The 12,455-nt window shown below is 45.0% G+C and overlaps 1 protein-coding gene across 1 annotated transcript in view; it reads left to right on the top strand.

Annotated features, from left to right (window-relative positions):
- Positions 1-7,362: 7,362 nt before the first annotated feature.
- Positions 7,363-12,455, top strand: part of LOC115089403 (serine/threonine-protein kinase SBK1-like) — an 84,490-nt gene continuing 79,397 nt past the window's right edge. Inside the window, exon 1 of the mRNA XM_029597495.1 lies at positions 7,363-7,443. Within this exon, the coding sequence (XP_029453355.1) occupies positions 7,363-7,443 (81 nt within the window). The remainder of the gene's footprint in view (positions 7,444-12,455) is intronic.

Raw genomic sequence — 12,455 nt, 5'->3', positions numbered from 1 at the left:
TTAACTTGCCTGTTGGCAGTAGCTCCAGCCCAGCACTCTCCCATACTAGTGGTATTGGTTCTAGTAAGCATTCTGTGGGCCTCGTACTGGGAGGATTTTGCCGCCCCCAAAATTTTAGTGCTCTAGGCGACCTCCTAGTTTGCCTAATGGAATCACTGGCTCTGAGCACAGGGGTTAATACAACCACTGTACCAATTGTTCTGCAAGCTCTTCCCTGATCTAGGGCTGTTCATCTGACTTTAAACAAGATTTCCATGGCACTAGTCCAAGAATTTCTTCCAGGTTCTGGAGTTTATTTCCTATGAAGAGAATTCCAGATGACTTGTTCAGCTCCACTGCTGCAGTAATTAGACATTCAGAGAATCAAAGCCAGAGCGAGAGCCTACCATAAATACAAGAAAACAGATGGACACTGTGCTAATCCCTTATTTCACCACTGATGGATTGTAGGGAAGCTTCCAAATGTTTGGGTTTTAGGTGGAAGCTTTGAGTATATATAGTTTTCTATCAACATTAGTTTAAGGTATTGATTTTTTTTGTACAACAGAAGTAAATATTTATAATCACATAAAGTTTAAGATGGAATACTTGGAAGGGTTTGAAACTGAGATGAAGCTTGCTACATTCTGCATGTCCTAGTTCTAAAGGCCTTTTGTCCCAGCACAGGATGTGAGAAAACTTTTCAAACAGGGCTCTGAATAAATGTCTGCACAAATGAGAAATATAGCAAGCATTCAGAATTACAACTTTTTAGGCATTAAAATACTTAATTTAACAAAACTACAGAAATATCACAAGAACTGAGGTGAAGTTTAGTAAGAGTAAATGACCATCCCTGGGAACGTTCAGAATTTGACCAGGAGCCCTAATGGAATTATTGGGTCTCTGGGACAATATCTATAATCTCTGGTGCCCTGCTACTGCCGTGCTAGTGAAGCAGCCAGGCTAAACCCATTTTTAATGTTGGAAGCTTAGGCGGGGTGTCAAAGGTGCTCCGCCTCAGCTAAAAAAGAGTAAAGGCCAAAAAGAAGCATGGTCCCATAACCCGTGATGCCACACGGGGAAAAGGGGAGAGTGTGTCCAACTATTAGAAGTGAGATATCTCATGATGTTTTATAGATACAAAAAAAAAAAGCATGGTTGTCGAGGTTATTCAGGTTTGTTTGTTTTTTTAAATATTTTATTTATCATTATTTCCAATTTACAAACATGCAAATAATTACTTCCAGTAAATTCCATTGAAAATGTAAACATGTATTTCAACTATGAAAAAGAGAAAAAAAAACCCTCCTCTTTATTCATGGAATTAAACATAACTAGTTGAAATACTTCACATAGAACAATTTATATTTGTAATAGAATCTCCCTAAAAGAAATTTAGAATAAACTGAGACTACATTTAAACATAGGAGAATCATTAGAAACCAACTCTATTAATGATTCTCCTATGTTTTTGATTTTGAGTAAATGGTGTTTTTGACCTTCTCTAAAATTATAATTAAAGGAAGGTGAAAAGTTGTCAGTCTTTTCAAATACACTTCCCATAGGCGGAAAGGAAGAACTAGCAGTAAAAAAAACCCCATCATTACAGACATGGCTTGCACCTTCCAGAAAAATAAAACTAGATGTAAATGCTTGGGAGGAAGGGGGGGGGGGGGGGGCAGGCAGAGAACACTATTCACAGCCAAATCGATCATGAACTTCCAGATGTTGTTGGTGAAAACTGCGTGCAAGTGCTCTGCCTGCAAATGTGAGCGCACCAGGGACCTAAATAGTGTTTCGCACATAGCCAGTTCCTCCCCAGCCTGCCTCACCTCCACGATCCAGGTGATGAAAACTCTGGCTTCAGTCAGGAGGTAATTGAAGAGATGGACTCGGCTACGTGCTGCTGAGGCCTTTGGTAGGGTGCACCCATAGATTAGTAGGTGTGGGGAAAAGGACAACCAAATTTTCAATAATAGATTCTTTAAAAAATTAAGAAAGGGAGTTAGGTAAGGGCAGAACCAGTAGACATGGGCTACCGTTTCATTGGCTTTACAGTGGGGGCATAGTGCCGGTGAGTGCAAGACCGCTTCGAACGTGCAACCTGTGCAGATAGCCCCATGCACTATGCGCCATCTTAAATCCCCGCTGCGCTTAGATATAGGTGTTTTGTAATAAGCCTTCCATTGCGGTCTTTTCTCACCCCCAATGACACTCCTCCAAGCTTTATCTGGCTGGGAGGAAAGGGCAATGTAGTGTACTGTATGTACTATGAGTTTTGTGATGCTGCTCGCGGGCCTAGCCGCGAGCAGCCTCTTACCTCCGCCAGCCGGTCTGCCTCCCAATGCTGTTCTTCGCGGCACGGAGGCCCCCAACATCTCCCTGCTGCTGCTGCCATCTGCAGCGGGCCCCGTCCGTCTTCGCGGCCTGGAACCGTGGCTGCCGCGCTCTCCCTCGCGGCAAGGAGGCCGCTGCCGAAGTCCTCCACTTGGCGGCTCAGAAGCCGCCACCGACATCCTTCTTCGCGGTCTGAAGCCGCCGCCATCGCCACTGCTTTTTTCGCGGCCTGAGCATCGCCTCCGCCATCTTCCTGAGGCTAGGCCACCGCCGAAGTCTTCCTCTTCAGCAGCCTGCACCCAAATTGGCACACCTGTTATTTCGACACATCTTCCAACTACACGGCTTACACAAGGACATTGTTTCTGACAGAGGCCCACAATTCATCGCCAGATATTGGCACGCCCTTTGTAAAAAGTTTGGCATTAACATCAGTTTAACAACAGCATACCATCCTCAAGCCAATGGACAAGCCGAACGTACAAACCACTCCTTGAAGTCCTTCCTCCGCACATATATAAACGATCATCATGACAATTGGTTGGAGCTTCTTCCTTGGGCGGAGTTCTCCCACAACTCCCACTTTGCCGCTGCCATAGGTACATCACCCTTTTCCATCGTTTACGAGAAACAACCACGACCACCGCTACCCATACCATTGTCAGTGTCTTCTCCTACTGCGCAAGCTACTGCCGATGCCCTCAAGGCACTTTGGAACCAGACGAATCTTCGCTTACGCCAAGTCGCTTCCTGGGCCAAGAGATCTGCTGACAGCCATTGGACCTTTTCCAATCATTTGTCATGTCGGACCGGTAACTTACCAACTCCGGCTGCTGCTTACATTGGGAATCCACAATACGTTTCATGTATCACTCCTAAAACCTGTGGTCCTATTCTGGCCTTTACGAAAGGCTCCTGCACCTCCTCCGCTGGTCGCGGAGACAGACACCACTTATAAGGTCCACAAAGTCCTTTATGTCCACTTTAGGGGCCGCCGGTGGGAATACCTCCTTTCCTGGGAGGGTTACGGCCCTGACGAAAATTTGTGGGAGCCAGCCTGTAACATCCTGGATAAGAAACTCCTCCTCCAGTTTCATCTAGCCCATCTGGGCAAACCCAGCCCTCCTAGGGGGGGCGTAGAGGGGGGGTACTGTTATGCACACCGGCCGAAGCAGACCCGTGGCTCGGCCCCCTCATCTCTTTCAAAGTGATCCAGCATCTGGTCCCTCGTCTCTGGCGGCTGTAGGCCACCGGCTCCGTCCTCGGGCCGTCCCTGGGGCCTCCAGCTCTGTTGCAGCTCCTGAAGTTCCGCATCAGGCCTCTCTGCATGGCCCGCGGAGAGACGCCATCCCGATCAGCACCGCGCCCCTCCCTAGGGGTGCACAGGCGCACAGCTATTCCTTAAATAGGGCCCGCGGCGGGAACCTTGCCACGGCATAGGATGATGATGTCGACAGAGCTCCGGTATATAAGCCCGGGCTCCGCTCTCTGAAATTGCCTTTGCATTAGGTCCCCTCGCTAGTCAAGTACTCGTTGCCTCTTCAGTTCCTGGTTCCCGATCCTGATTGCCTTTGTTTCTGTTTCCTTGTTCTGTGTTCCTGTTCCTTCGTTTCTCCTTCGGATTGCTAACCTGGTTTGACCTCTACATTGCCTGAGTACTCCGTTGCCTCTCTGCAGCCCTGGACCTCTGCAATCAATAGGGAATAGCCACTGCTTGTTGCCGGCATTAATAGCATGGGATTAATGTAATGTTTGGGTACTTGCCTGGCAGTTGTGTCTTGGATTGGCCACTGCTGGAAACAGGATACTGGGCTTGATGGATCCTTGGTCTGACCCAGTATGGCATATCTTATGTTCTTATGATGCATATAGGGGAAAAAATAACCCATGCTGTAGTTACACAATGTTAGTTTCCATTTTAGGAGTTATGACCCAGGAAAAAGATCTAGGCATCATAGTGGATAATACATTGAAATCATCAGTTCATTGTGCTATGACAGTCAAAAAAGCAAACAAAATATTGGGAATTATTAGGAAGGGAATGGTGAATAAAATGGAGTATTTCGGAGCTCTGGGCACTGTTACCTGGTAATTCTCCCCCATCTGCGGTTTTAAGGTCTTTGGGAAAGCGATTTTGTTTCACCAGTTTCACCAGTGAATTTATGTCCATAGACTATTATATGCAAAAATCCCCGGGTCCTATGCCAGCTAAAATACCGAGAAAAGAGAAAAGAAAGTTATGCCAGCTGGGTAGAAAATGGCTGCAGAGAAGGAGAAATGCCTGCCTAACAATGTGAGTAATAGGGTGGGCAGTGATTCTACTGCTATGGCTATTGAAGGAATTGCTATTAAGTTAGATGCTATTGCTGAGCCAATAAATGATTTGAAAGCTTTGCTTACCAAATTCGGACAATGTTTGGATATGTAGAAGGGGCAAATAATTGTTATAGAAGACGATGCGGCAATGACAACCGGCAAACTACATAAACTAGAGGCCCTAGATAAGGTACATGAAGAAAAGATCAATGATCTAGAGAATCGCTCACTGCTAACATTCTGCGGATTGTGGGTCTGGATGAATCTCTTGAGGATCAAAAGCTGGTGAATTGCTTGATGAGGTAGCTAACAGATACGCGGAATCCACCTGAGTGGTAGGCCCCATTCAGATTGAAAGAGCGCATTACGTGGGCCTTAGGAAGGACTTGGATACCTGGCCAAGAGTAGTGATCATGCACTTCCAAAAACAATAAATACTAATGGCATATTGAAAGATCTCACAGATTCACTATAATAATCACAAAATAAGAATTTTCCAAGACTATTCAATAAAAGTTTTGAGTCTTCGCAGGGAATTTGTGTCGCTCCGCTTGAAGTTGGCACAAAAAAAAGGCCCCGCGACGCGCATAAAGCCCCAGGACATAATTCCCAGCATACTTAAGGGTCTGGCGTGCAGGTACAAACCAGCTGTTGAAGAAGTCGCAGCAGCTACACGTTTTGTGGATTCATTGGATTAAAATACAATGAAACACAGGGACGGTCACAGTTGTTTAATCTAAGTTACTTATTTCAGAGGTGAGGAAGATGCAACTGACATGGTGGCATCTCCCCATTGAGGGGTACATTTTAAAAGAAGCGCGTGTGGCCTACATGTGCGCGCACTACCCGGCGCACACACATGTATGCCCAATTTTATAACATGCGCACGCAGGCGCGCGCATGTTATGAAATCAGGGGTCGCCGCGCACAAGGGGGTGCACAATTGGGCACCTTGCATGCACCGAGCCACGCTGCCTTCCCCCGTTCCCTCCCCCCTATCCTGACCTTCCCACCCCTTCCCCTAACCTTTCCCCCCAATCCTACTCTAACCCCCCCCAAATTTTTATTTTACCTTTTGCGCCTACCTCTGGGCAGGCGCAAATTGCGTGCCCCGGCAGGCTGCCAGCACGCGATCCTCCGACACAGCGGAAATGGCTGCTCTGTCGGATGCCTCTGGCCCTGCCCCTGCCCTGCCCTCGGACCACCCCGCCCATGCCCCACCCCTGATCAGCCCCTATTGTAAAGCCCTGAGACTTACACATGTCCCAGGGCTTTACGCGCGTCGCCGGGCCTTTTTAAAATAGGCCCGGCGCGCGTATGACAATTTAAGCGCGTAACCTTTTTAAAATCCGGCCCCGAGAGTCTTTCTTTGCAAAAGTGGAGAATTAGCTGATCGGGATTTTACTGTACCTCTCCTTCGCCTTTTACATCTTTTGTGGAAGGTCACTGAACGTGTGGAAAACTAAGATTCCCATGCTCTGCTTTTGTTCCAAACAGTTTTATGATAAGCTGAGGAGGTACCGGTAGCGGTCATTGTCTACAGGAATTTCTGGAATGTGTGCCATAATCGGGCACTCTTTTCCTTTCTTTATACGCAGTTATACGAATTTGTAATACGTTGGCATCACAAGTTCATGGTAAAATTCTTGTTGTATACGATGGCATAGAACTTTTGATGTATCTATATTTTATAAATGTAAATCTGATATGTTGGGTGACTAAATGCAACTGCCAACAGAGTTTGTCACATTCCACATTAGGATAGCTCATCGAGTTCTAATTAGGGGGGGGGGGTTGTTCCGGGGGCTGCACCTAAATACACACACAGTTGTCTCCAGCTCTGCTAGGATGGAGAGAGTGTTAGTGATGATGGTTGGTGGGAGTTTTCAGACAAACTATAGAGGGTAGTGGGAGGGGGAGGGGAATTATGGAAAATATGCAGGGTATAGGTTCTAAAGTTGACAGAGGTAATAAAGAAAGGGTGGGGGGGGGGGGTAAGGTACACTGAATTATTGGGCACTACTATGATAAGGAATGTGCTGTTTTCAGTGACCTTGGATCTAGGCTGGGAGGTCCAGCTCTTTAATGATGCAAATCCTGATTGGACAGTTTTTCCAATGTATTGAGCATATATGAATCATACACATCTTAGATACTGGTCATGGAACATTTCTGGTATAGGCTCTGTTTTTGAAAGTTATAAAATATTACAATCACTACAGCACCATAAAGTACATATTGCCCTATTGCAGGAAACTAAATTAGACCAAACAGAACACCTGAAGCTACATAGAATATAAGTGGGACAAGTGTTTTCAACGTAATCTTCGACCAGGGTAGCTGCAGTAGTGATATTAATTGGAAAGCAAATCTCATTTCAAGTTGAGCAGGTGACAACAGACGGGGAAGGAAGATATCTTATAGTTATTGGGAAGGTGCGGGAGCAAATCTTCATCATTTGCAACATATACCCATAATGTGTATCAACATAATTTTTTCACAAAGCAAAATTAATAGCCAAAAATGTCCAAAGTACTTTTTTGGTAGGAGACGACGATAATTGTGTGCTAGATCCGGCAAGAGGCTGGTCATCAGGATATATGGGAAGGTGGGACAAGATGACATGAGGAGTATCTTATTTCTGTAATAGTTTGGGGCTAGTGGATGTTGGGGGAACACTCCATCCTATGGTTATTGAATATACTCATATAATCTAAGGTGCATGGGATGGGTTCTAGGATTGAGTACATACTAATGAGGGTTAATGACTTTGCCAAGGTGTTGAAAGTGGATGTAGGACCGTTGAAGGTAATGGATCACACACCAGTGATAATAGACTTACAAGGAGTTCATCAGTTGGGTGTTGCACTGGTGGTGGACTCTTTACCCGAGGTGGGGCTGATGCTACCCGTAGGACAAGCCCCACGGGTCCCCACCGTCGGGAGGCAGAGCAGACCGGGAGATGGAGGCTGACTGGAGCTTCGCCAATACCAGCCCTCGTTCCCCACAGATTGCGCCCTTGGGTTCTGGGGCCGGCTGGTCTTAGGCGAGCCTCCGTCAGATGAATCCCAGTAGGTGTTCGAAGTAGGCAGCCAGGGACCAGCAGAGGTATTGGAGGGAAATAGACAGGTCCGGACGAGGCAGGAGTCCAGAGGACCGGGCGGCAAGCACGGATCAGAGTGCAAGAATAGGTGACGCCTGGGCAGTACAAGGACGAAGCTTAACAAGGCCAAGTCCAGAGGCAAGGTCAGGAACAGGCTGGAGTTGGGGCAGGCGGCAGTGCTAGGCAAGGTACAGCAGAGCAAAGGTCAAAGCCAGAAATCAGTCCTGAGTGAAGTCCAACGAAGCAAGGGTCAAAGCCAATAATCAGTCCAAGGCAGAGGCTAGGTAGGAACCAGGAACGGAGTTAGGAACAGGAACCAGGACGAAGTCAAGAACAGGAACGGACAACGGAGCACATGACTAGCGTGGAGACCTGTTGCCAAGGCAAGGAGTGAGTAGCGGGCATGTAATTTAAGACATATTGATGATTGGATTATGGACACGTTATTATATACCGTTAAACATTAAAAAAGCTAAAGTCAAGCCGTTGGAACTTTGATATAATTTCTACAAAACAAAATATATCTTGCCAATGCATCTTCAGGGTAGTGTGTTAATAGAACCTATACTGAAAGTATGGAGATGGTTTTGTAAAAAAAAAAATTAGGATTGAAATCTCAGGTTTCACATTATTTACCTAATTTAGGAAATAAAGATTTCAGCCATGGAATACAGAATGAAGTGTTTAGGAGTTGGCATGACAGGGACTTTCAAACTGTCTCTCAGCTGGTTAATGAGAAGAACCAAATGCAATCGTTTCAATCTCTTCAAGAAGAATTTGATTTGAATTCTAGGCAATTCTATGCTTACCTGCAGGTCAGACATTATGTTTCTTCCCTATCTTTACCTATCTCCCAACAACCCATCTAGGGAGCTCTTATCTGATTTCTTAGATTTAAAAGATCTGAGCAGGCACACAGTTTCTTTCTGGTATAAAGTCTTACGTAAGCAAAATACCATGCCAGGATTTGAGGGTTGGAATAGAGAACTGGGGACAAAACTGACTTCAGCATATTATGCTGGATGTTTCACACAGGCGCATGCATTCTCTATTACTGTTACTCTTAAGGAAACCCTGTTCAAATTTCTGCAAAGATTTACATGTCAACCAAAGCAGCTAGCCGATTAGGTATTATAGATTCGGGGTACTGTTGGAAGTGTGGTGAGGAGGAAAGCACTCTGGATCATCAGTTCTGGCCATGCATTACTCTCCAAAAATTTTGGAGAAAGGTTCAAGGATATCTTTCTAGGTTATGTGGAATAGTATTCCCGATGACGGTCAATATTTGTTTATATGATGACCTGAGGAGTATTAACTTTCCTAATAAATATACTAAAAGGTAGGGTAGGTTGTCAATTTTGTTAGCGAAAAAATGTATTTTACAGAAATGGCTGTCTTCTGATCCACCTACCTTGACACAGTTGAGAAACCTGGTTCACCAAACCTGTATGTTGGACAAATATATTGAAAAAATAGAGTGGTTTCGAAAGAAACGGGATTTTGAGAGGAAGTGGGAGGTTTACTTAAATTCTTTGCCCCCACATGCAAGGAATTTGATTGTAAGCGATATGCCGACACGGCCATTTCATAGTATGCAGAATCAAATTGGAAGTGGAAATAGCACTAAAGTATTATTGTGAAAGCTCCTGATATGAAGGTGGGAATGGGTTTTCAGAGGATTAAATGGAAAAACTGTATTTCTTTCCTGTTTGTTGGTAACCTGGTGGTGTGAAGAAACATCTCACTAGCGGGTTGTAAATTCAATGGGGCAGATTTTATAACCTGCGCGCGCAGCATACATTTGTGCGCGCTACCCGGCGTCCACAAATGTATGCCCGATTGTATAACATGTGCGTGCAGCCGCGCGCATGTTATAAAATCCGTGGTCGGCGCGCAAGGGACGTGCACACTTGTGCACCTTGCGTGCGCTGAGCCCTAGGGTATCCCCGATGGCTTTCCCCGTTCCCTCCGAGGCCATTCCGAAATCAGAGTGGCCTCAGAGGGAACTTTCCTTCCGCTCCCCCCCCACCCACCCCCAGCCCTACCTAAATCCCCCCCACCTTTATTTCAGGGGGCAGGCGTAACTTGCGTGTGCCGGCTGGCTGCTGGTGCGCCATCCCCCGGCACGGCCGCTGTGCCGGAGGACCCAGGACCGCCCCGGACCGCCCCCATACCAGCGCCCCACCCCCCTTTCCGCCCCTTTTTCAAAGCCCCGGGACATATGCGCATCCTGGGGCTTGCACGTGCCACCGAGCCTATGCAAAATAGTCTCAGCGCGCGCAGGAGCAGGTTTTCAGAGTTACGCGCGTAACCCTTTGAAAATCTGCCCCAATGTGTCATATGTTTTTCAAGGTTTGAAATGCAATAAAAAATTTTGAACATCTCTCTGGAGAAATCAAGATGGCACCGTGAGGGGAAGATGCTGTGACTGAAGCTCCATGTTTCTTTGCCTTTGTTGCTGTATCCTATTGCCATGCCACACACTAAGAGGAAAGAGAGAGTGAGAGAGGTTGCCTTGGCCCCAACTCAGCCTACTCTGATTCAGACGAGTATTGAAGGCTTCTGTACAACTACAGATTCTCTTGCTCCTTTTGGCGGGTCTGCTGTGAACGCTGGTGTTGAGCGAGCACCGGCGTCCCTGGACGAAACATCGCTTAGCCCCGGAGCACCGGCTACTCCCTCCCCGCTACATACCTTGCTGCTGAGAGATTGGGTGTGTCGCTCGGACAGACGGCATCTTCAGAAGCGGCAGCTCCTGAGGCCGGTCCCTCTGCTTATTCTGTGTCTTGTGATCCCAGTGATATTGATATGCCATCTTTGTCGCTACTAGATGTTATACCATCGAGTTCGGAGGTGGAATATCGCAGTTTTACCACCATGGCTTCCACCTCCCCTGCGAGAGAGTCTGCAATCTAGAGCGTTGTTGGAGATATTCATCGTACTTCCTTTGTAACCTTTTCCTCACAACCTCTTTTGGATAAACCCACTTTCGTTACTCTGGATACAGTTTGAAATGCTCTTCTCTCTCTGGAACATTCAATTGTCACACTTACAATGGTTATGAAAGAAACTCAGAATCAAGTTTTCTCTTTGAATCTTCTTGTTTCCACCCATACAATTAGATTAGATGAACTAGATACTAAAGTGACTCAAATACAAGCTGTTAAGAATGGCCTAGTTCAAGGTGAATTTACTATTTCTAAAAGGGTGGAAAATTTAGAAAATTCCTCACGATATTTAAATTTGAGCGTACTAAATTTTCCTAAGTGTAAAATTGTAGCTCCAAGAGAACAATTTAGAAATTACTTACTAGAGGTACTTCATTTTTCACCTGAAGCAATACCACCTATCTCAAAGTTTTCTTTTTGGCATTTACAAAACAGGAAAGAGATGCATCTGTTTCTGTTAATATTTCTGAACTTTTAGAAACATCTGATGCCCAGGTTGAAAGAAGGGGAACTCTCTTGTTTTTTCCTCTAATCGAGATTCTGTTTTAAAGCTTTTTTTCTGAAATAGAGATTTTCTTTATTTGGGTCAAAAGGTCTGGATATATCCAGATATATCCAGTTACGCAACAGCATCTGAAGAAATTTCTAGCCCTCTGTCCTCGTGCAAGACAGATGGGTGCCCAGATTACTATTAGATTTCCTTGTAAATGTGTGATGAATATTAATAATACTTGTTAACGTTTTTTTTAACCTTCTCAATTAGTTTTTTTCTTGAACTCTTATCAACGCTCTGGTGATGTCAACCAAGCAGTAGCCATAGATTGAATTGTAATCTGCCTCCCCTTTTTACTTTCGTTTTTAGATTTGTTACATATCGCCCTTATATGTTTTGATTCTCTCCCTAATTTCAGGGTACCATGAAATTAGGGATTAATATTTTCTGTTTTATTGTGACTTGTATTCCATTCTATGTTTCTGAGGCATGCTATTGCTGTCTTTATAAATCTGAAATGCAAATAAAAATAAAGTTAAAAAAAAATTTTGAACATAAAACAGAGAATGTCCTAATGCCTCTGTATCGCTCCATGGTCAGACCTCACCTTGAATACTGTGTACAGTTCTGGTCCCGCATCTCAAAAAAGATATATTTGCACTGGAGAAGGTACAGAGAAGAGCAATTAAAATGAAAAAGGGGATAGAACTGCTCCCCTCTGAGGAAAGGCTAAAGAGTTAGGGCTGTTCAGCTTGGAGAAGAGACGGTTGAGGGGGGATATGATAGAGGACTATAAAATCATGAGAGGACTAGAATGGGTGAATGTGAATCAGTTATTTACTCTTTCAGATAATAGAAGGACTAGGGGGCAATCCATAAAGTTAGCAAGTAGCACATTTAAAACAAATCGGGGAAATCTTTTTCACTCAATGGATAATTAAGCTCTGGAATTTGTTGCCAAAGATGTGTTTAGGGCAATTAGTGTAACTGGGTTTAAAGGAAGGTTTGGATAAACTCTTGGAGGAGAAGTCCATAAAATGCTATTAATCAAATTGACTTAGGGAATAGCCACAGGTACTACTGGCATTAATAGCATAGGATCTATTTAATTTTTGGGTACTTGCTAGGTACTTGTAACTTGGATTGGCCACTGTTGGAAACAGGATGCTGGGCTTGATGGACCCTCGGTCTGACCCAGTATGGCAACTTCTTATGTTCTTATGACGTACTGTAATTGTGGTCCTTAACGTATATCCCACACTCAAAAGAGAAAGAA

This window comes from Rhinatrema bivittatum, chromosome 4, assembly GCF_901001135.1.
Source record: "Rhinatrema bivittatum chromosome 4, aRhiBiv1.1, whole genome shotgun sequence".
NCBI classification, from domain to species: domain Eukaryota; kingdom Metazoa; phylum Chordata; class Amphibia; order Gymnophiona; family Rhinatrematidae; genus Rhinatrema; species Rhinatrema bivittatum.
The sequence above is the reverse complement of the archived record's forward strand: the minus strand, read 5'-3'. Positions and strand labels throughout refer to the sequence as shown.